Source organism: Rousettus aegyptiacus, unplaced genomic scaffold (genome assembly GCF_014176215.1).
Source record: "Rousettus aegyptiacus isolate mRouAeg1 unplaced genomic scaffold, mRouAeg1.p scaffold_m13_p_12, whole genome shotgun sequence".
Classification (NCBI taxonomy): Eukaryota; Metazoa; Chordata; class Mammalia; order Chiroptera; family Pteropodidae; genus Rousettus; species Rousettus aegyptiacus.
The window spans coordinates 57,569,308-57,594,412 of NW_023416287.1; the positions used below are offsets into that span (position 1 = coordinate 57,569,308).

The window sequence follows — 25,105 nt, forward strand, 5'->3', positions numbered from 1 at the left end:
ACACTTCTCTTGGTTGATGCTCTCTCCTGTTTCTTTCTTATCCAGAAGTGAGAGGTCTATTTAATTCCTGGTTACACTAATTTTCCTCAAATATTTATATCTCAATTGTAATCCTTTGAACACTAAGAGAGAATGCAATTTTCACATATGTTCATAAATATGAGCAACATTTGCCAAACATGAGTCTGTATCCTATTATATAGCTACTGTTTTGCCTCGTAGTAGCTTAGAGTTTTTGGAAGATTCAAAACATGTTGTGACTTGGAATGGGAAGTTGGTAAAGGGTTGTGTGCTAATGGGAATTGTTAAGGTCAGTATCCCAGGGTTCTCAAGCATAGATAGACAATTATGGATCCTGGTTCAGAATTGCAATTTAGAGGAAACACTATTATTCAGTACGTATTTCTAAAACATCTGAATAGTCACTATGCAGTCTATTAGATCCAGTCTCCAGATCCACACTGCCTAGGTTTGCTACTTTAGCTATATGACCTGGAGCAAGTTATTTTACCTCCCTTTGCCTCAGTTTCATTATCAGTAAAATCTACCTAATGATAGAATTTACCTCTCAGTATTATTTTGAGGATTTAATGTAGGGAGGAGGCAAGAGAATTAAAAATGTTAATCAAGCCACATTCAGAGACTGCACTATGCTGCTCAGCCCTGTAGCCAGTTCAGGAGGACACCTTCAGAACAATGAAAGCTTTCTATTGGGATTACTAACGACCCATTCTCCACACCAGTGAAGGGGATAGAGGAAGCAACAGTCATTCCCTATGGCTAAAGCCATGGGAACCTAAGGATTAAAGGCTGGAAAGTGCCAGCCAGCTGGCTCTACATACTCTTCCCCTTCCCTTTCCTCACTGTATATCCATCAAAGGAAATGGAAACTAAAAAATGACATATAAACTGACCCTGAACACTCCACCCCTTACTCGCTGTCCTTCCATGTCTCCCTTGGTTTCTCAGCCTCTACCTCCCAAGACCACATCTCTGTGTGGATTCTTACCCCTTTTCTAATAAATTTTCCTTTTGAATCTCACTTTGGCACATGAGTTGAATTCTTTCCACACTCTCCACCAAAGTACCCTCTTCTCTTGGTCTAGGACTTGGTCTCCCCCCAACTACAGGAAATTTGCCCTGTCATGCCTCAGATTGACAAGTTAATGTAGCACTTTGAACCATGCATGAATATAGTGAAATGTAATGCTTAGCTATTTTTATCTAGTCACTTTGTGAGACTCTAGCCACAAAATACCAAATCAAAATTTTAGACTATCCTATTTTTGCTCAATGTTGTATAACACATATTCCATGCCCCGCCTCCTGATGACAATAACAATAAAATATGACTGTCTTCTGCTTCCCTCTGCTGTCTACACCTGCTTTTTTGTCTCCCAAACCATCCCAGTTTAGAAATAACCCGGGAAATAATGAACGGAGAGCTTCGTTTGCTTGTTTATTTACAGTCCACGCAGTCAAACGCAGATAACTAGATTTAGCGGCTATCTCGAGCAGCCAGGAAGGTAGGAAGGAAGGGTAAGAGGGTGCGGGACAGGGCAGAAATTGGCCAGAGAAGACGCTGGCCAGAGCAAGCCACACCCAGCACGGGCTCCGCCCCACAAGGGCGACAGCGACCGCAAGCACCGGCCGGCAGAGGCCGGAAGTGCGACCCTCCGGAGGCGGGGAAAGCTGGCTTAAGGCGGAGCCCGGGCAGTAGCCAATCGGACGCCACGGTCCCAGTAGAGAGGGCGGAAGAGAAGAGGTCTAGTTCCGGACGCGGCGGCCGCCGCCGCCATCTGTCACCTCAGCTCCGGCCCCGGCACCCGGTCCCCCCTACCCCGCCGCCTGTATCCTCGGCGGGGGCTGCTTTCCCATCCTGCTACCTCTCTGTTCTGTTCCTGTCTCTAGCTTCTTCCCCTGCATGGATCTGGTCGAAGTGGCATCGCCTGAGCCCAGGCCGGCAGCGGCCTGGGGCCCCAGCAAGGTGAGTGGCGGTCGGGACTGATGCACCTATCTTGGTAGCCTGGGTTGGTCCTCTCGGAGGGCCCAGAGAGGGTGGCAGGTGCCGAGGCGGCCCGCAGGAGACTCGGGAAGTTCTGGGCAAGACTCCATCGACCTGGGACAGAAGAGACGGGAGGCAGGGCTGCCAGGATTGGGGTCGGAGAGGTGGGGAGGGGGCCCCCGGGCTGCCAGAGACCTCCTGGGCGATTCGGGCTCTCTCTAGGTCTGCCCCTTGCTTTCTGAACCTCCATAGCATATTTGTGGGCACCACTCCCTTAGAGACTCTGACGTTTGAGAGAAAGCAAGTACAGTCTTGTTTTTCAAGAGCCAAGTGAGTCAGCCCATTCACCCGGGAAACCGGGCAGAAAGGTGATTTAGGCTGCTGTTTCCTGAACTTGACAAGTGTGATTATCCTTCGGCAGTTTCTTGTTTTTCAAGAAGTAAAAGACAAATCCAGAAGCACTCTCCCCACCAGGCTAATACTCAAGTGTACACTACATACTGTATAAAGGTTATAAATTCTTACCATCTGTCTGGGATGTAACATTTCAGCGTTTTCCTGTAATGGGCAACTGTTACGTTCATTTCACATTTGGCTTCTGGTTTTCAAGTTGCTCCTTTCAATGATACTTTCTTTGGAAGGGTGAAAAGACTCTTTTGCTACTTTATTGAGGCTTTGCTTCAACTGAGATTTTGTGTTCCTCAAATTAAGGTTCTGAAGGAATCCAACTTTTTAATAATCGTGTTTTACATGCTGATTACAGAATATTTGTTCCATATAAAGGTTCATTTGTTAATCTCATTGGATCTTCAGGTCAGGTCTTAACAGAAAAAGGGGGAAATAATTAGCTACTAAGTAAATGAAAATTAATTTTATTAAAGTTCTCATATATCTGTTTTCTGTTAAGGCCTTGTTTACAAGGCCAAGATCAGTAGGCATAAATGGACAAAATGAGTGGATGGATACTAATAAATACATTCTCTAGATATTAGATTCTTCCAGTTAAGTATCTATAAAGGCTGGTAAAAATGTCAAGTGAGACCAACCTTTGTTCAGAATACCTGACCTCAGAACAAATTTTACTTAACAGAACTGATTTAATAATAAAATATTGGATTTCAGTCATATTTTCATTTAAATGTACATCATCAGAACTATAAAGTTTCATTTTTTATCATGCAACAAAAAAATCATCCTGGGTTTATTGGGAAAATAGTGTTTTCACAGGCAAAACAATTAGAAAGATGCTACAAGTTTCACATAACCCTTTCCTTTAACCTCTGGGAAGACTAAAGTGATTACAGAAGCCTACATAGAGGAGGTGGAAATTTGAGGATGGTCTCAAAAAATGGAAAGAATGAATAAGGCTAGCTATTCTCAAAACTTTTCAGTTAGAACTTCTTTATACTCTTAAAAATCACTGAGGACCCCAGAGGACTTTTGTTTATACTGGTTATTACTGTTGATATTTATTATATCATAAATTAAAATGGCAAAATCGAAAAAAGTTAAGTGACTTAAGTCATTATATGTTCATAGAAATAACATTTTTATATTAAAAAACACTATTTTCTTTAAAAAATAGTTAAGAGTAATATTGTTTTATGTTTCTGCAAATCTTTTTAATGTCTGGCTTAATAGAAGACAGCTGGATTCTCATAGAGGTTTTTTTCTTTCAATCTGTTGCGATATGTTTTAGTTGACGTATATGAAGAAAACCCCGCCTCACAGATATGTAGGTTATAGCAATTATAATCAGAGATGAGTAATCAGAGCACAGTAGGTAGACATATCAAGAACAAATTGAGTTAATCTGTAAAAATGCATTTATATCCTAAACCTACTACCTTAGAAAAATTTGGAAAATGCAGGAATACACAAGCACACGTTCCATTAGCCATGAGAGTGATGTCATATCTGATAAAGACTCCAGAAAACTCTTATTCCACACTCTTGAGAGAATGAAAGTAGAAAAGACAATAAATGTCTTCGTGCTATTATGAAAATAATTTTGACCTCAGACACCCTGAAATGGTCTTGGGGATCCTTCTCCCAGGGTCCTGGGGCACCACTTATAAAATGCCAAACTGCTATTATGGACAGAGTGTTAGGGAATTCCAAGAAGGGAAGATTGGCTAACTAAAAGCAAAAAGTAAAGAAGTGTGTGGTTCTGCTCCAAAGGAAGCTGTGAAATACCAGTAGTGCTCCTCAAAACTGTCAAGGTCATCAAAAAGAAGGAAAGTCAGAAACACGGCCAAGAGGAGCCTAAGGAGACATGATGACAACGTTTTGCAGTATGCTGGATGGGATCCTGCATACCGGAATGGAAAAGGGACATTTGGGGAAAACTAAGGAAATCTGAATGAAATACAGACTTTAGTTAATAGTTTATAAATATTGGTTCATTAATTGTGACATAGGTAAAATGCTAACACTGGAGAAGCTGAGAATAGGATATTTGGGAACTCATACTTTCTGAAATTTTTCTATAGATCTAAAACTACTAAAGTTAAAAACAAAAACAAAACAAAACAGATTACTGTTGTTATATAGACCCAGATCATGTTTTCCAGAGAACCTTGTCTTAAGAAGCAAAATTCCCACTTAAATATTCTGCCTGGATTATATCTTCTAGCAGCACGGGTAGAAGAGGGACCTTCCTGTGAGTTATGGTTCTCTTCACTTGTTTCAAGTTGACGACTGGATTTTATTATGTGCCTCCTTCTGTTTACCTTTTTTTATTTTACTAGATTTTTGTTTGCTGTAGAAGCTTAAAAAAAAAAAAGTGGGATGGGCAGCTAAGGACTCATCTTCAGGAGCTGGAAGGAAAGGGGAATGATTTCTCTAATCTGCAGCCAGCCAGAAGTGGGAGATTGTAATAGTAGTGAAGAACCCTAAGGAGCAGGGTTCAGTCTCCCAGAGGAGAGGAAAACAGGGTGAGTCTCAGGAAAGAGTGAATCAGGGAGCTGGTTTTGGGTTTGATGTCATTTAAAGCAGAATGATGGGAAAGGATTGTATGGGGTTTCCCATCTGATCTTGATGCAATGGGGAGTTTATGTTAATGAAGGGAATCATGGGAAATGACCTTGGATAGCAAAGATAGAGAAGATTGTGAAGGGCTTTTTTTTTTTTAAATCTCTTTAGATATATTATCATTATTAGTTTAACATTTAATGAAGTTTCTCTATTTACAAAGAATTTACTGAAGTTTCTCTCATTACCAAGTTACCTGAGGAGTTGCAGGATGATGACAGAGGATTCCCCTACATACACCTTATGGAGCCCATTCCTAGGAGGAGCCTCCAGTAAATTTTCTAATCCCCGCATGGGTTCATGAACCCTTTGCGCCTATGGAGGATTGTCCCTGCTCAGTAGCCGTTCCTCACACAGCTCGAAAATTTTCATGGAGGGCTTTTGACTGCTGTTTTGAAGAGTTTGGATTTGATCAAAGTATGGGAGTTGGCAACTTTTTGGAAGTCTTATTTTAACCTCACCTGAGGAGGAGGGCCTGGCTGAGCTGGTCAGCAAGGTACAGGGAAGTAAGCTCTAGAGTCTGAAGCTCCGAGGAGCAAGAGTAGTGGGAGTGGGCAGTTAGGGTGTCTGCGGTCCCCACATGTGTCCTTTTCGGATTCAGTCTATTTTGGGTGTAGGTAAATCTCTGCCTCAAAATGACCCACTCAAAATTACTGCCTCTCGTTTTTGCCTCTTCCTAGGAATTGGTAATTTCATTTTAATTTAACATATTAGTAGAATTAATTGACTGCTTGCAAAAGACTAGAAGCAGCAGAAGTGAGTAGGCAAAGGGGCCAACTTTAATATGGAGAAATGGACTTCGGTAATTGTGTAGAAAGGCACCAAACCTCTAAAACTTAGGGACAACCTGGCAATTCCATGAAATCCTCCAGTGTTTCCTTTGGCACATATTCAGTAAATGCATGAGTGATTCTTTATGTATGAAGTTCTAGACCCTCCTTTTCAAGGGGCTCTTGCTGTATGGTGGCTGCTGCAGTAACTCTAATATAGTGATTGGTCCTGCTCAAACTGAACACAAAGGAAAAGATCTGATTTTGTCTGATGAAATTGAGACAGCCTTATGGAGGAGGTGACATTTAATTGGGGAAAGAGAGAAGAAAGAAGAATCATTAAGAGAAGAAGAGCATGTGAAGGTATCCTCAAAACTGAAGGAAGGGAGAAGGTATGCCATATTTGGCGTTTAATTAGTGTTGCTAGAGCATAGGGTAATGAGGGTAATTGAGACCGGAAAGTTAAATTAGGCCCAGTGTAAAGGGCATTTATTGCTGAGGAATACAGTAGCTTGCTTCTCACATCCCATGCCAAGATAATTAGGGAAACAGTATAACAAAATACTCTTTAAGTCCTGCTGCCTTGATTCAAATCTCAGCACTTCCTTCTACAGTGTTATCTTGGGTTAAAAAACCTTTCTGTGTCTCAGTTTCTAAATCTATAAAATGGGGATGATATAACTACTCAGTTGTGTGACTTAAATAACCTATCTATAGTGACTCAAATATAGTGAATTGTTGTCTCGTTATACTGTTAGTCATTGCAAAATGTGATTGACAGTTCTGAGTTAGAGAATAGTCATTTGCTTTTTGGAACCTGGACTTTCAAACTGATCAGACCAAGCACTTCCAGGTTAAAAGACAACATGTATGTCTTCTACCTAGAGGATTCAGAAAGAAGTCAGCAGTCATGTAGCCAAAAGATTAGCTATTTTCTCCAGATTACAGAGAGCTTTGAGTCTAGACCTCAAAATCCTCACCAGGATTGCGCTCAGTTGGTAATGAAATCTGAGTGAATGAAGTCCTACCAGACCTCAAGGAAGCCTCCCTGTTCTCTCCAGGTCAATTCTGCAACAGGCTAGTGTAGACGTGTGCTGGGGCCCTGATAAAGCTAGCTAATCAGTCTTAGGGGGAGACCAGATAAAACTTGATTCTGAATCACTTAGGCATGGTTATCATTTATAACCCTGAAGTGCTCCATGCTAATAACCTGAACCAAGTAAATTTCTGAGCCTCACTGCTGTGGAACTGGAACAAGGGTCAGTTGCCCAGTTGTCTCTGGGAGTCACGCCAGCAGGCCCTTAGGCCAGCTATAGAACCTTTAGGGGCTGAACTTGATTAAACAATTTTGTGGCTAAAACAGGTATCATATGCTGCATTCTAAATTAGATGGTAGTAAAGGAATGAGTTTGGACTTTGTCCTAAAGGCAGTGGAAACATTAAAACAATGAAAGCTTAAGTAAGGAAACTAGATCAATCAAATCTGCATTTTAGAAAAACTATCACATTATGGTATGGCAAATGAAAACAAGCAGGACTGGGAGAAGAAAGGTTAGTTAGGAGGCTCTTAAAAGTTGCCAGGTGATGGGAAGGTGGTACCTTGGAGTAGTATCATACAAGGGGAGGTGGGCAAGTTCAAGAGATATTTAGATACCTTATTCAGTATTAATGGTCTTAATCACTAGACTATGAAGTGTAATCATTTTTTGCTGCTAAATAAAGCTTGCCCCTCAAAAATTAAGAATTGTGAAATAAACCTAGTTTTTATTTCAAGAGGGCTGAAGTAGTGATGTCATTATTTTGAATCAAATTGTTGTGTTTTTTTTTGTTTGTTTGTTTTTTTTTTTAAACAGTGTCCATGGGCTACCCCTCAAAATACAGTATCTTGTTCTTTGGCTGATGTAATGAGTGAACAGTTGGCTAAAGAATTGCAATTAGAAGAAGAAGTTGCCACTTTTCCCGAAGTTGCGTAAGTAAAATTCACAGCGAATCTATTTTGTCTAACAGCTTATTATAACAAAGTTTAAGAATTTGGTGATTGTCACGACAGATGATTAAGAAATAAATTTAGAAAAGCAATGCAGTATAAAGAGCACCATACTGGGAGTCCACTGACATTTGAGTTTTGGTTCTGATTCTGTGATGAGTTTTTAATAATATCTTGGGCAAAGCACTCTGTCTCTCTTGGTTTTTAGTTACCATAGAAGATCAAATAATGAAGTAGGGTATAGTTTTGATCAAATATTTGTAATTAATCATATAGATATTATCTCTCCTTTGATCAGAACACAGGACAGATCAATTCTAGGTCTCAGTTTGGACTTTGTTAGAGACCCTTTAGCTTTCTTTTGCAGCTCTCTTATTCCTACTTGGTGCTCTCACTGGTTCCTGCCATTGGTTAGAAGGCAGCTGGGCAGGAGAAGACGAAGAGTTTGATATAAAGTTTTTTTCCATTGTTTCTTCAGTACAATTTTTAATAGTGAAAAAGCATATCCTATTCTCATAATTGGTAGCATCTGTTTACACAACATATTATATTAGTTTATATTACCTTATTTTGAATAGTGTTGCTGAAGGACCATTTGTTACTGGAGAAAACACTGATACTTCCAGCGACCTAATGCTGGCTCAGATGCTACAGATGGAATTTGACAGAGAATATGATGCCCAGCTTAGACGTGAAGAAAAAAAATTCAATGGAGATAGCAAAGGTACTATGACCTTATAGTAACAACTGCATTGGGTGGTAGAAAGTGCTTGTAATGTGCTCCTAAATAAGTCTTCAACTATTTTTGCCTTTTAAGTTTCCATTTCCTTTGAAAACTATCGAAAAGTGCATCCTTATGAAGACAGCGATAGCTCTGAAGATGAGGTTGACTGGCAAGATACTCGTGATGATCCCTACATACCAGGTATCAATGCATTTATTTGCTCAGGGGGTAGAATGGGGACATAGAAAACTAAGTTTTCCAGTGAATCCTTGCATTTTATATTTATCTTTGCATCGAGTTTGGGAATTTACTATTAGAGTCAGATATCTTTTCAGACAATATTGAATGCAGCGATTTAGTCTTTGCTATTTTTACATACCTGGCTTGTCTTAATTGCCTTTAGCAAAACCAGTTCCTACTCCCAAAAAGGGTTTTATTGGAAAAGGAAAAGACATCACCACCAAACATGATGAAGTAGTGTGTGGGAGAAAGAATACAGCCAGAATGGAAAATGTAAGTTACAGAAAGGATTATCTGTGAATCGAGAGTTTTATTAGTATAAGTTAAAAACATGAGGCTCTAACTACAATATCTTAAATTTCTACAAATATCCTTTATCCGTTCTAAAGATGTTTTAGATGATAGGAATACCATGAAAACTCTTGGCCACTAATGAAAATATAATGTGCCATAGGATAAAATTCTAAAATATTTTTTAAAAGTTTGATTTATATTAATTTCAAAATTAAGAAACTGTTCTTATGAAAATGACATTTATCTTTCAGCATATTATTTTTCATTAAATAGCACCCCTACCCAGTGGCATTTGGGGGATAGTAATGGGAGAGAGAAATATTTTCCACTATATCCCCTTTTATACTTATTGAATTTTTTAGTGCCTGAACCACCCTTGTAAAATCAGAAATAAAATGTAATTTAAAACAAATAGAAAAAAAATAGCATTTTTCCTCTTTAATAAATATTGTGATTAATATAAAACATTTAGACTTGAGAACATAAATACTTGTTAAGTAAACCTATTATTAAATTCTAGAAATAATCCAGATCTAACTCTAGAACAACCCTGTCCAATGGAACTTTCTATGAAGTAGAAATGTTCTCTATCCATGCTATGTAATGGTGTAGCCCTATTTGACAATTGAACGTTTGAAATTTGAGTGGTGCAACTGAGAAACTGAATTTTTAGCCTTATTTTAATTAATTTAACTTTAAAGATCTACATATGGCTAGTGGCTACTATATTGAACAGTGCACTTCCAGAAGATAATTGTCATGGAATGAGCATAGTTTGCTATACTAATCCACTCAAAAACAATTATGAAATTTTATTTCTTTTGTAAGATTTGGTGTAGTCTTTAAAATATAATGTGTCCTTAGATGTAAAAGCAAGCTACAAAGCATATGCCAAAATACTTTAGTTTTTAGATGTGATTGGATGTTTTCTGTGCATAGAATAAACCTCTTCCTTTGGGTTGTAATTTCTTAAATAGCCTTGATCTCCTTTCTCATGTTTATTAGCAAGTTTTTTATTTTTTCTCTAATACCTGTGGGTTCTGCTTTTATAGCCTCATTATCTGTTGAGTAGGAAACTTCCAAGTAAAGACTGCTCTCTTTTGTTTTTTTGTTTTGCTGTCTCATTTTAAAGTATTCAGATGCTAATTCTTCTTTCTGGCAGTTTGCGCCTGGGTTTCAGGTAGGAGATGGAATTGGAATGGATTTAAAACTATCAAACCATGTTTTCAATGCGCTAAAGCAGCATGCCTACTCTGAAGAACGTCGAAGTGCTCGTCTTCATGAGAAAAAAGAACATTCCACTGCAGTAAGTAATCTTTTTTTTTTTCCCCCATGGGAAGATTTATATTAGAAAACTTCATTTTTGAGGAAAGAAAAAACAAAACTTCATGTTTGATTTTTTTTTTTTTTTTTGTGAGATTGACTTTTCAAATCAAAGATGTAAATAAAACCCAGGTAGCTTTGCTTATTTGGCTTTTCAGATTTAATGTCATGGTTATTAATTACTTATTCAAAACTAACATTTTAGTGGTCGTAATTTGAACTGTATAGTTTACATTGCATGTGAATGTTCCAAGATTTTAAAGAAATTGTTTCCTGTTATGTTATGACATGTTTATAATAACTTAAAGGTTTCTAATGCTTTACATTAATGATGGTAGTGTCTGACATTTTGAGAATAAGCTAATTTTTAAACCTTTAGAAAAATAAATTAATGTTAAGTACTTTAGGAGAGCTATTTTTAAAAAGCTATTAAACTTTGGCGATAAAATAAGATTTTCACTAAGCTAGTGTCTGATTTTTAATGATTCTTTAGATACTTTCAAAGTCAGAGTTACAGTTTTAGGAATGACTTGACTGCCATCTTAAGAGCCTATTATTAATAAATAATAATAATAAAGATAAAAAATGTATTTTGAATGTTAGATATTAGAAATGGTTTAGAAAATGTTTTGTGATTAACTTTTTCATTTATAGTGCTTTATCTCTTGCAGGAAAAAGCAGTTGATCCTAAGACACGTTTACTTATGTATAAAATGGTCAACTCTGGAATATTGGAGACAATCACTGGCTGTATTAGTACAGGAAAGGAATCTGTTGTCTTTCATGCATATGGAGGAAGGTAAGTGAGCAAAATACAATACCATCATGTCAACAGAAGCTTAACCCCTTTTCCTCAATATTAATGATTTACACGGAATCAAAGTTAACGCTGCATGGAAAGCATAGTAATTTAAGAAGTGCTATTGTAGAAAATCTAGACAACATAAGGACATATAAGGAAAAATAGTCTTCTTAATCCCACTTTCCAGAGATAATCATTAATAATTTTGTGGAGACACCTTTAGCGTTTTTTTTGTACATATATTTTCTGCATTATAATCATACTATATCATACAGGCAGCTCTAAGTGGCAGAGCAAAATTTGAACCCTAATTTGTCGCAAAACTCAGTCTTTCCACTGCCAGGACCTTTTGGTACCAGGTTGGAGGAAACATGCTTAGATCAGTCACTAATTCCTCCCCTTAAAATTCCAATTCTTTCTTTAAGAAGTACCAGCTTTAAATACTTACATTATTTAAGGAAACGTCTTTTAGAGAGATCTTATACTGTTTAGCTCTTACCCACTTCACTTGTATTACAAAGGCTTAGATAAGTAAAGAACTGCAGAAGAAGAAAGATTTTTATAAGTGGAGACCATTTAGAGAATGCGCCTAAGCCAGGAATATGAAATCTTTTGGTAACTTACTGCTAAGGTCAACAGTAAGGCTTACTAGCTCAGCTATTCCTTTACTTTAACATTGTTTACAAAAAAATTTTTAAATAGTTTACAGAAATCATTCCAGTTTTTTTTAGGTTTAGAAGGTACTAACTGTACTTAAGGAGATTCATATGACTATTGGTCAAGTCTTTGCCTTTGGTTTTCTTAACTATTTAACTAGTCTCCCTTTCTAGATAAGACATACACATATAATCATATATTGAATTATACTGTTGAGTTCCAAAAAGAAAAAGATAAAAATGAGTGTTAGGATAAAGTAGTTCGACATTTTTTCAAGCCGTGTGATCTGGAGAAAGTTACTTAATTAACCACATTTAAAAACTTACCCTCACTGCAGGATTTTTGCGGGGATAAATGAGACCGTGTTTGGTAATACCTGGTGTGTGTTAATCCTAATAAACATTTCTTTCTTTCTTTCTTTAAGCCCCGTTGCCCTCTTTCCAAATTTCATTTGAAGGTTCCCTGAGACTAGACAAATATAACGTAATGGCACAAATTATTAAAATGAAAAGTTATTCATGGTAGAAATTAAAACTTTACAGAGAAGAATAAAATGAAAAGTAGACTTTATCTTATCAACTCTTGCCCCACAAGTGTGTTTCTCAAAGATTACCTCTATTAACAGTTTTTCATCTAGTCTCCAGAAATTCTTATGCATATCTCCCTTATTTTGTTTAAACAAAAGAGATTATACTATACATTCAAGGTCTTAGTTTTTCAGTTAATATACCTTAGATCCTTGTATTCCTTGCTTACATTACCCCATATTTAAATAGTGGAAGGCCTTATTGAATGAGTACCAGATTGTGCTCAGTTTGGGCCTCTGAACTGGCTTATTGGAGCAAGCAGTGTTTCTTGATTTATTTATTAAACATTAACAAAATTTTGTTCTTGTATATCACACCAAAGGCCAGAAATCTGGAACTTCTGTTTATCTTTTAATGGTAGGGCAAATGCAATTTTCCCTGTGAGCTAGTCAAATATACAGGTTGTACACATTCTAAAGGTAGCCAGATCACCTTGTGAGGTTACCTAATTTGTGTTACTGCCAGCAGTGTGAGCCTGTCTCCCTTATCCTCATCGGTACTTGCTATTACCAAACTTAATATTTTTTTGTCAGTGCAAAAGATGAAAAGTGCCATGTTGATATTTTGGTTTGTATTTAATTATGATTAAGGCTGTATATTTTTTCCAAGTGCTTTATTGGCCATTTGTATTTCTTTTTCCTTCTCCTTGTCAATTGCCTTGTTTATCCTTCATCTGTTTTCTGTTATATTTAATGATACTTTGATATAATGAATGATCTTCTGAGGGAATTGGTATTGTAATCTGTATTTTGGCATTTGTAAGTTAGCAAAACTAGAGAGCATTTGGTTTTCTACAACTGAGAGTAAATGCTTTTAAAAGTTTATATTAGTTTTCTATGTTGTGTAACAAATTACCACAGACTTAATAGCTTAAAACACCACCAATTTATTATCTCATAGTTTCTGTTGATCAGAAGTTCAGGTGGGCACAGCTTAGCTCAGCTTTCTTCTGAAGGCCTCACAAGGCTGCAGACTGGGTGTCGACTGGGCTGTGTTCCTTTCTGGAGTTTGGCATCTTGTTTCCTTGGTACAATTCAGTTCCTTGCAGCTTTGGGACTGAGGTTTCTACATTCTTTTCAGCTGTCAGGTGGGGCCTGCTCCCAGCTCCTAGAGGCCCCTGCAGTTCCTGGTCGTGTAGCCCTTTTACAGGCCATTTCAAGTAGCAGGTCACTTCTTCAAAGCCAGCAAGAGAATCTCTCCCTCTAGTCAGCTAAGACTGAGTCTTAAGACAATGGGATGTAATCCCAGGAGTGACTGTTCCATCATCTTTGCCATATACTGTATGCTAATGAAGGGAGCTTCTATCCCACCCAACACTCAGAGAGGGTTATTCAGCATGTGTACACCCAGGGCTGGGATCTCAGGGGGCGACTTAGTGTTCTGCCTACCAGAGAGTTGTTCTGGTCTCTATCACTCTCAGGTTCGCCTAGTAATCAGCAATTATTTGAACAGTAACTTAATGCTGGATTTTTCAGGGGATAAAGTGCGATATGCTTTCTACTTTCAAAGAGCTTATGGTACAGCCAAGAGAAGAAGATTACAGCAAGAATTGTTATGATCAATAAAAGATAATTACATAACAGAATACATAATTATATGTAAGTGAGACTCTGTAGTGTGGGATAGGAATAGAGAACAGAGCAAGATGATTGCCAGTCATGTTCAGGGACGAGGTCATGATGAAGTTAGAGTTCAACCTGGATTTTAAAAATAGGCCACCCCCCCCCCAGTATTAATTACAAAAAAACTAATAGCAGAATATATACAGTATGCCACCTATTTAAATTTTTAGTCCTACAGAAAATATTACATGTGGAATTTTTAAATAGATGCTTATGTATGTGGACACTTATGTATGTATCTTTTTAAAAAGACTAGAAAGATGTTATTCATGATAGTGTTTGCCTCTGAAGAGGTGAAATAAGAAATGAAACTACCTAGGGTGCTATCAGTGGGAACTTCAGATTTATCTGTAATGTTTAATTCTTTTAAAAGAATAAAAGGGCTGAAAATGAAGGACAAGTTTAGGTACTGAGGAGATTTAGAAGGTGTTTTTTAGAGGTAATAGTATATAAAACTTTATAAGCAAACAAGAAATTGGTAAGGAAACTAAAAGCTAGGCAGAGGAATGTGTAATTTACTAAGAAACAAGGATTTTTTTTTTTTTTTTTTTTTTTTGGTATGAGGTGACAAGATGAATCTTTAAACTAGACTCTATCCTAGAGACCTACCTAGTAAGGAATCTCCTCACCAGTATTTGATAGGGTCTCATCTACCTTATGATTAAACTATTCCCGTGACATGGAACCTGCCATCTCAGAATCCAAAGATGTCTATAACATCTTTGAATTACTGGAAGTTTCTTCCATTTATAGAATCTCTAAACCATCTTCTGAAAATTGACTCATTGATTAACCAAATATTTGTGCAGCTAGCATGGGCCAGGTACTGGGGGAAACAGCAGTGAATGGTACAAGAAAGGTCCTTGCCCTGAAAGGATATACTTCCCCATCACCCAACTCCCTTCCAAGACCAAAATAAATTTAAAATATCAGATACGTGCTATGGTAGTTAAAATAGGGTGATGTTCCAGTGATATCACCCTATTTTAGGGCTTTTTATTAGTAATACTTTTTATTAGTAGGACAGGAAAGGCTTGCCAGATGGTGACATTTGAACTAAGATTTGAGTGGCACGTCTAGGGTACAGTATAAAAATCAGGTGGAAGAACATTCTAGACTAGAGAACAGCTAGTGCTAGTAATGCCTATGGCAGAAACGAGCTTAGTATCTTTGAGACTATAAGAAAGCCAGTACTCTTGGAGCATGGAGTGTGAAGGAGAGGAGCTGAAGTAAGCTGGGGTTAGACTCCCTGAGGGCAAGGTAAGGAGCCTTTTTTTTTTTATTTAAGTGCAGTGGGACAAGAGCTGTGATTTGAGTTTTTGTTTTCAAAAGATTACTCAGATTGCTCTGTGAAAACTAATTATAGGGGGGCAAGAGAAGGAGAAGGAAGATCAGTTACAAAGTTATTGTAATAGTTTAAATGAGAGGTAACAGTGGTTTGGACTAAGAAATTGGTAGTGAAAATGAAGACTGGGAGATCGTCAGTGTTTTGAAGAATCAACCCTATGTGCTGTTGGATTGGATGTGGGATCTCAAAAGATGAATTTTTGGCTAAGGCAGCCGGGCGATGCAATTCACTGAGGCAAGAGCCTGGGGAAGGGGAGGGTTAGGGTGCAGTTATCAAAAATATTGTTTTGGACATGGTACGTTGAAGATACCAGCTAGACGTCTAAGTGGTGTGAAGTAGGGATTGGAAGAAGAGGCTTAAGGTTCTGAAAGGACTGAGGATAGAAATGTAAGGGTTATTCATATGCAGAGGCTATGTAAAGCTGCAGAGCTAAATAAAACTTCACAGGAAGAGAAAGGGGTTACTTAGAACTAATTGGAGTCCTCTAACCTTCTGAGGGTCGCTGAGGGAGGAGGAGTCAGCTGGGAAAACATGGTACAGAAGTGGTGGGGGTTGGGAGTTTGAGTCAGATGCTGTTTTCAGGGAACTATAGTTTATTTCTTTTTCCAGATTAACATTCCTTCAGGTATTTAAGAGTAAATATTATTGTCTCTTCTTCCATCCTCTTCCTCTTCATTCACACTACCACCACCACGACTCAAACCCTTTCAGTGGCTTACTATTGTGGGACTATTGCATTAGAATCCTAAGTAGGCCCACACCTCTAGCCCCTTCTGCTCCCTTCCATCCTGACATCGGCATCGACTTGAATTTTATGAAGTGTGTCAAGCCCGTGGTGATTCCCACTACCTTTGGGAATGCCCATCTGCAGGCTTCTCACCTGGGCAGTCAGTACTTCTTATATACCTGCCTCCATCCCATCCCTTTAGCTCTAATTTCTTTTATTTCTTCTCTCCAGCCATGTCTTAGCTGTGGTGTTTGTTGTTCCTTGCACATGTCCTGTAGTTTCCTACCTCTGCTTCTTTTAATACTGTGACTGTTCTTGTTCATATCCTACCCATTGTCCTGGTTCTGTTTCTGATGCCACCTGTGCTGGGAAGCCTTGACTGACCTTTCCAATCCAAAGGGACCTGTTCTATTTATGTACCTCTTTTATTCCCCCTGGTCCCTCCTTGCATACTCATAGGGCAGGGACCCTTTTACTAACATTTATATTTGCTAGCAATAAAAGAGACAATTTTAAAAGCTGTTCTATTTTGTTGCATTAATCGGATTTTGCCCCTGAACCATCCCAGAAAGACTATTCACTATTTTAAAATGCATATATTTTCACTGTTTCTTGAGTTTGGTTCCATAGTCGAAAAGTGAGAATTATATTACAGATTATTGCAAACTGGTTGAGAATTTATTTGAAAGTGTGTTTGATTTAAAAACCCAAACCTAAGGTTTTATTAAGACCCAAAACTTGAAAGCTTAAAAAAAAAGGCTTATTATTCTCAGAGAAGGTAGAGCTACTTATGCGTCCTAAAATCTTTATTTTGAAATTTTATTACTTGTGAGCTGTCAACTTATACTGATTTGTTTTTTTCCTTTCACTTAGCATGGAGGATGAAAAGGAAGATAGTAAAGTTATACCTACTGAATGTGCCATCAAGGTATTTAAAACAACCCTTAATGAGTTTAAGAATCGTGACAAATATATTAAAGATGATTTCAGGTTTAAAGATCGCTTCAGTAAACTAAATCCACGTAAGATCATCCGAATGTGGGCAGAAAAAGAAATGCATAATCTCACAAGGTAAAGAAAATCATGTGCCAAAAGTAATCTTGAGTAATTTCGTTTTTGTACTAGGCCTATTAGCCAGGCAAAAAAAATCCATGCTTTTAAATTCATTTATAGAAATTATGGAAGGCCTTGAAATTCTAGTGCTTAATGAAGTTAAGAAATGTTTCCATGCTTATAAGTATGAATTGACATTTTTAGGTTAAATAAACCATTCTTTTTTATTTCCTCAGTAAAGTTGGAGGGAAATGAAGTCATTTTCTGCTTATGACATTTCGTCATATATCTAAATGCTATCTTTTCAGCTTTCAATTAGGCTTATTATGAATAATGACTTCCCTTTTTTGTTTTAGAAAATGTTTATTATATCTGATGTTTGTTAATTTGGTGGGGGCAGAGTCTTAACAGTCAAATTACATTTTGCTTTAATTTATTAGACTTGCTTCTCAATTCTCTAAGCAGAATTTGTCAAGGAATTTGTTTTATCAACCAAGTAATTTAATAGCTCTCATTAATAAACTTCTCACATATCTTAATCTATTAAAAGCTAAATTTTAGTTTCTTTTTTCTAAAGATGTTTGCTTTCAAATATAATTATTATCCATGTGTAATAGTTGCAAAATTCTTCTTAGTAGGACATCTAAGTAGAAATTTCATAAGAGGTCTTGCAATCCTTCAATCTCTTCTTTACTATTCTTCATCAGACCCTGTAGTCTTTAGTGTAAAGTTCAAAGTCCTTTTGTGATGCAGAGCCTACCTGTTACTATACCCTCAATCTGTATTGCCCTTCTTCTTACTCAGGATCCAGCAATGTTGATTTATGTACATTTCCCAGATGAGCTGTGCTCTGGACCGCCTCCATGCATTTCCATGAGCTGCTTCCAGCCTCAGATCAGCATTTTCCAACACTGTCTTCATCTGGCTAATTCCCATTCGCCCACTTCCAATAAGCCTTCTTTGATGTTGCATGCTCCCATAGCATCTGCCCCCCGCCCCCTGGCAGTGCATGTACCACACTACACTGTAATCATCTTCTCACCTGTCTGTTGTTTCCACCAGTCCATGGGCTCCATAAGGGCAGAGGTTGTGTCTTACAGTCTTTGCATTTCCACATCTCCAGGGTGGAACATAGTGCCAGCTCATTGCAGGTCCTCCTTAGATGTTTGTTGAATAAGTAAAAACATTCTTTCATATCTTAACATTCTTAATCATTTCTTTCTGTATAGAATGCAGAGAGCTGGAATTCCTTGTCCAACAGTTGTACTACTCAAGAAACACATTTTGGTTATGTCTTTTATTGGCCATGATCAAGTTCCAGCCCCTAAATTGAAAGAAGTAAAGCTCAGTAGTGAAGAAATGAAAGAAGCTTACTATCAAACTCTTCACGTAAGTTGTTCATTTCAAAGCATTCACACACCAACTTCTAAAAATATTAACGTAAACTTTAAAAAAAATTTCTTAAAGTAGTACTATTTTATGGTGCTATAACAAGGACAAACTAAAGTTTGTGAAGGAATGTTAATATTGAAGAGTTGTCTATATCATTATGCATGTGTCTTGAGTCATTTTAGAAAAATAGACCTATGAAGCAAGTGAAGGCTCAGTTGTTAGCATCAGTGACATAGAAACCTGAAGCTATTATTCATAAAACTTCAGGTAAATAAAATTTTATGTTACTGTGTTTAGCAGATAAAAATTGGTTTGCATGTCTTGAACGATTGTAACTCTGACAACAAAGGAAGTGCCTTATCGGGAAATTTGAGAGAAGCAGATTTGGACTCGAAAGTGAAGCTGAAAACTGAAGATGGTAGGGAGCAGTTTCTCCATCTGTGCAGGTGTTAGAGTTGGAAGGCACATGTGAGAATCTTGAGGAAGCTGTTTATGCTTCTGGACAGCAGCTGAATTCAACCTGAGGCCCTCCTGGCTTAAGAAAATGTTCTAATGTTATCACTGTTCCTCTATTGTTTTAATTGATTCGTGCAGAAACATTTTGCACAGTTTGCACATGAAGCTTTCATGTCATTCAGCAGTTGATTTGAATATGGAAATGTTATCTGACTTATGTTTCTAAGCTGTAGCAGGGGAGGAAATCAACCTTTTTCTGTCTCCAATAGGACAGACAACATTCCAAGGAAAATCAAGTTTACTTTTCTGGCTTACTTTTTGATGGTGGGTAGCTGGGGAAGAGATAAAATAGTAATGTACTTTTCTTATTTGATTCTATTAAGGCTGGGAAACAAAGCATTAATGCGATTTCTACTACAATACTGGGGGCACCATCAATAATTAGTACATAATGTCACTTAATTTATAGGAATATTGCTTTCCTTTTCTGTCTGGCAGGAAAATACTTTTTGCCTAGGAACTGTATACACCACATGAAGGTCTCAGTGCTCCGTTTGCCCTGTTATTAAGAGTAAGCCAAAGTCTTCTGGTTAGTGAGCATACACATGGCTGCTCTCTTACTCCAGGTCTGCAGAATCCAGGTCTGCCCCTTGACATGCATCCTATTTTCATTGCTGTCACATGGACAGGGAAGTAGAGTGTCACACACTCATTCCCTCCATGTCTCACTGTTTCCCTACCCTACCTTAAAAAACAAACAAACCAACCCAGTTCTAGACTGTACAAAGAAAAAGTTCTTTACCCTTGTCTTGATTTTTCTGGATAATATTGTTTTACATAGACATTTTAGTTGTATAGGTAAACTAGAACTGTTACTTCAGTTCCTAAATGTCTGCCTTGTCTCCCCACAGTTGATGCAGCAGTTATATAATGAATGTACTCTCGTGCATGCTGACCTCAGTGAATATAACATGTTGTGGCATGCTGGGAAGGTGAGGAGCATATTTTGTTAACATTCAGATTAAATAACTTGGTGTAAATTACGAAAGGCAAACCATTATATGCTCTGTATTTATATAGGTCTGGTTGATTGATGTCAGTCAGTCTGTAGAACCAACCCATCCTCACGGCCTGGAGTTCTTGTTCCGTGACTGTAGGAACGTCTCACAGGTAGGCGTGTAAACTAATATGGCTTTTATTTTTATGGGGTTATAACAGATTCAGATATTTTTTTGCACTGCTAAGTACGGTATTCTTTGAAATTGAAAGAAGGGCTTTGTTACTGGCTGCCTTCTCAAGATAAAGAGACAAAGATCATTTGTCAGATTTTCTTTTCAGTCAGAATTTGATTTTATACCTCACATTTGGCCCATCGAATTAAATTTCCAATAGAGTAAGTTTTTATTCTGGCTCCAAATATTTAAGCAGTGAAGTAGACATTTAATACTAAAGAGAGGCTCTGATATGTCATATAGCAAGCCTGCATGCTTATTGTATTATTACCACTAAAAGGAGAATACTCTTCTTAGTGGCATAGTGTTTGATCACTTTTTGGGAGGCAGAATAAACAGATTAGGGAAGGTAAAACTTAGAATGCAGAGTTGGGTCATGTTTGTTTAATGTTTCTAAATGAATTGTTGGCAACAGATTCAGATGGTAATGATCTTTCTCAATGTCAGAATAACTTCATATTGGAAATAATGTATTGCTTGAAAATTTTAATTCATCTGATTTATGCTTTGAGTCTGCACATTCAAAGCAATGTCAAACAATTTTATAAATTACTCATTTTTATAGCTGTAGAAGGTGCAGACTTAATCCAGCTGTCGATCATGACAAACTTAATCCAGAATACAGCACAAATGTGTAAAGAGAGCAAAACACAAGTAGAACCTGAGCATGTTAAACTCGAAGTGGGAACATCTGTGGTTTAAAAACTATGGAAGGAATTCACTGGTGTTTTAAGGTACTGTTTCCTGTTTTTATTTTCTAAGGGAACCTTGCTAATATCTCTTACTTTCTTATATTTTTTCACTAGTTTTTCCAGAAAGGAGGAGTAAAGGAAGCCCTTAGTGAACGAGAACTCTTCAATGCTGTGTCAGGTTTAAATATCTCAGCAGATAACGAAGCTGATTTCCTAGCTGAGGTAAGTTTAGCTATTGTTTTACCTTGCTGGTAATGGAGTACTAGATAGAGTAAGTAACTGAAGCCCAGAGCTAATTTCATCCTCTCTAACCTCAAAATAAAATTAATCTGAAATCCTTGAGATATTTTTGGTCCTTTCCAGGCTTAAACCCTAGGATAGACATATAGCAAAACACGTCTTCGAGGAATTTACAGCCTGTACAAATAACACGTTTCCAGTACACTGTGTTTCCTCTGTTTTATGAATGAGGCAGTTAACTGGGGAACACTCTTGGTGATACAAAAAACTGTAACACATGGTCCCCACTTTTAACTGAACATAGAAAGTTAACAGTGGCATCCTTAGAAATACCCAGTCATTACAATACGGATGTATAGAACCATTAAAAAAAAATCTCCCTCCAGAGAGGGTCTCTTAAAATTTAATAAAAACTAAAAAGTGAAACAGCATCTAATTATTCCTAGCAATATATCAAAGCAGAGAATGAGTACAGCCTGTTCCAGAACTCCCCAGTACGACTTAAATTTGGCCAAGCTGTGCTGGTTCTAAGGCCAGAGAAGTACCAGAAAGGTGATAAATCCAGCCTCTAGCTCAGTAGTTACTCAGTAGCTGTTACAATGGGATTTCCTTTTTCTTGTTCCTTGAAAGCTTTTTAGAGTACACAGTAAGACATATCTTGATTCCGATTGAGAGCTTGATAAAGATACTAAATATTGACCCTGGTAATGTAATCAAGTAAAAACCATACATGTATTAAGAGTAAAATGCTGGCTCAATCTAACGTAGGATTTCTGTGAAGTAGGATTTTTGACAAGTGGATTCAATGTATTGATTTTGTAGATAGAAGCTTTGGAGAAAATGAACGAAGATCATGTTCAGAAGAATGGAAGGAAAGCTGCTTCATTTTTGAAAGATGACGGAGGTCCACCAGTCCTACATGATGAATAACACCAAAACTCACTGTTTCTGTTGTTAGCACAGCAGTGATTGTCAGCTGCTGCCAATGGCAAATGAAGTTATGAGTAACTTGAAATACCAAAACATGAGGAGTGTACAATGGTGCTTCTGTGCTTTTTTTTCCCCCTTGTAACCCATGTGCCAGATGTGTGGACAGCTCAGTATTGAGAGAATAAAATGTCACTACCTCTCATCTTATAAACAAAATAATATAATTCTTTAACAGCTACAGGTTATCTAGCTAAAATCAACCTGATTTTACAGATTTTGTGGTATAAAATGTTTCGATGAAAATTTTTTAAACTTAGGTAACATTTCGAAACAGAGGAGGAAAGGACAGATGTGTTAACAAGGGAGGCATTTTATCAGAACATACCTGCTTCATCACCTCCCTGGTTTGTGTGTCATCATTCCTCGAATTTTTTATTGGCCTGAAATTAGTCCTTCGCAGTTCTTATTCCAGATTGTGACCATGATTCTAAAGGAAAATGTCTTCTTTTAGTAGGTGTTATAAATGGAAATCTGGTTTCAGAATAGCTGATGGAAATAGACATAAGCAAAATACTTTTTATTTGGTACATCACGAATATGAACTAAAGCCATCTTTTCCATACTCATAGCCAAGGAAAGTTATCGCAGGTTTCTGAGAGAGAGAAATATATGTGAGAACCTCTTAACTATCCAAAATTTTTAAAATTAACTTCTGGTATCGTCTACATTTAGGTGAAATGGATAGGATGTAACTCATGGTGCAGCTGCTCTGCATTTGCAATGAAAATGTAAATTATCTGGAAGGGCAGAATGTAAGATTTAACCATGTTTGAAATATTTTAATGAAGTCAGTGAAACAAAGTTCAGTTTTCATTTCACTCAAACTATATACTTACTGATTGATTTTTGAGAGAAATATAGCAAGCAAATTAAAAATACTAAATCAAATGATGAAAACTAGGTTTAAAACAACTTGGCTACAAAATTAACCAACTAATTTGAAATATCTGGCCTCGGTTTTAATGATTTTTAGTACTGACTGGATGCCACTTCTTAAATAAAGCAAGTACTTTACTAAAAAAGTACATTGGCACTCTTAGGATGGAAGTTCATTAACTACAATGTAATCATTCCTCCTATTACGGACTTCAGATTGGAACCACTGCACACCCAATCTGGTAATAGAAAGTAAAAATCTAAACATTATGTACACTCGAAAGCTTCTCTTTGAACATTATTTAAAAATACCAAATATGTTCTTTCTAGAAAAATATTTTTGTTTCTGTTGTATAGCTTTTAATTGCATTTCAGAGAAATGTGATTTGGGGTAGATACTTATTACATTTCTGAAATGTTTACCACTCTGAAACAAAGATTTAAATGACTGGTGATGATTGGCTTTACAGAAATTTTAGGTAACTAATTTTTTAAAACCATTAACCATTTAAAATTTTGTCTTGTTTTCTGACATACTCTGTTTGACTAAGAGCAGCAAACAGTTGCTGCATGGCATTCTTAGAGTGTGCTGTGAACATGCTTTTTAAGAAATTAAAAATGAAGAGATCATTTTAGAATTGGTTCTTTGTGTGATTCCTTCCTGTTCCTTAACTTATGTCCTAGCACAAAGTTACCCTCTCTGCATAAAATTAAGCAGTACTATTTTAAGCAATTCCTTCCCCCCTTAATTTCTCCTATTTAGACTTTACTTTTAAATGACCTACTTTGAATTCCAAATAGTTTTTTTCTTTTCTATAGATCAGAGAGTAAATTTTCACATAGTAGAAAAAAAGTAGAAGACGGTTTTCTAAATAATCAAATACAAGTTGAAAGAAAAACAAAATATAGAAATAAGGATATTTTACCTCACTTCAGTGAAAGTGGATAATAAGTAATCAACAAGATAATTCATTGTCAGTTTCCTCTTTATAAAACCTTGAGATTTGTCAGAAACAACACATTTACTGCTTGTAGGCTCTGACCATCAAAAGAGATTGTCTGCACCTTTTGAAACTGAGCAGTTTAGCAGCACTTTAGAAATTGGGTGGGAAAAGCTCATCTGACTGTATTTTCAAACCTCAGTATTTATATTTTTGAAGATACATATTTTTCTATTTGAGCGTTAAAGGGATTCCATAAAAATAAAAGAATGATCTAAGTTTTCAAAGCGTATTTTATCCTTGGAGACAATTTATTCATTTGAAAGCATCTTGTTTTTATTTTTTGATTTCCTATTTGTTTCTCAATTTAAAAATAGTACAGGGAGTGGTTCCATAGTGTAGTGGTTAGCACGTCCGCTTTACACCAGAAGGTCCTGGGTTGGCACCCCAGGTGGAGCCACAAACCAGGCCCTGGACGGCATGCCTGTGAATGTGTGGGAGGAGACGCCCCACCTTTAGAGATCCAGTTCTTAAGGGGACATGGCAACATCCGTATGTCAGGGGTGGAAGGGAGGGCGGGGAAATGAAAAGGGGGGGATATTACAAGGTTACATTTGAGAAAGCCTTACTTTTGCTGGCCTAGGCTTTCCAGCTTTTTCCCAAAAATAGCTTTTTGAGGAGTTAAGATCAAATATAATAGAAAGATAAGAAAGCAGCAGATGGAGAGGGCAGGTGGGATATTTGTAGAATGAGTGAGCTATTAACCATAGCTCTAAATATATATATTTTTAATCTCTCTAATGCCTTCTGGGACAGAAGGAACACATAATCTGAATACCTGACACTAAACCATTGTAACAATATCTGGGTAAAGTGCAAAATAACCCAAGATTTATGAAAAATGTGGGAAATGTCAAAAAGTTCTGAAAAAAATTTCAAGGAAGGAGTTTATTGCTTAAAGTATTAGTACATTGTTATTAAGTAAAAACAACTACTTATCTCCTATTTCATCTATTTCAAGTAGCATATTTGGAAAATGGAAAAAAACGAACATTGGGCAGAGGTATTGAAGCCTATTTCCTCAAATGTGTTCCCCTACAAATTCATATGTTGC

The 25,105-nt window shown here is 37.1% G+C and overlaps 1 protein-coding gene across 2 annotated transcripts; it reads left to right on the forward strand.

Annotated features, from left to right (window-relative positions):
* Nucleotides 1-1,766: 1,766 nt before the first annotated feature.
* Nucleotides 1,767-23,688, forward strand: RIOK3 (RIO kinase 3). 2 transcript variants are annotated; one of them, XM_016164921.2, is made up of 13 exons: nucleotides 1,767-1,987; nucleotides 7,662-7,777; nucleotides 8,374-8,519; nucleotides 8,613-8,720; nucleotides 8,923-9,032; nucleotides 10,216-10,359; nucleotides 11,048-11,175; nucleotides 16,993-17,190; nucleotides 18,402-18,561; nucleotides 19,932-20,012; nucleotides 20,101-20,190; nucleotides 21,059-21,166; nucleotides 22,007-23,688. In XM_016164921.2, the coding sequence occupies exons 1-13, from the start codon at nucleotides 1,925-1,927 to the stop codon at nucleotides 22,112-22,114; spliced, it is 1,560 nt and encodes a 519-aa protein (XP_016020407.2). In that variant the 5' UTR covers nucleotides 1,767-1,924; the 3' UTR covers nucleotides 22,115-23,688. The 2 variants fall into 2 exon arrangements, with proteins under 2 accessions (XP_016020407.2, XP_036085799.1); XM_036229906.1 differs by lacking the exon at nucleotides 1,767-1,987 and adding an exon at nucleotides 6,084-6,200.
* Nucleotides 23,689-25,105: the final 1,417 nt, after the last annotated feature.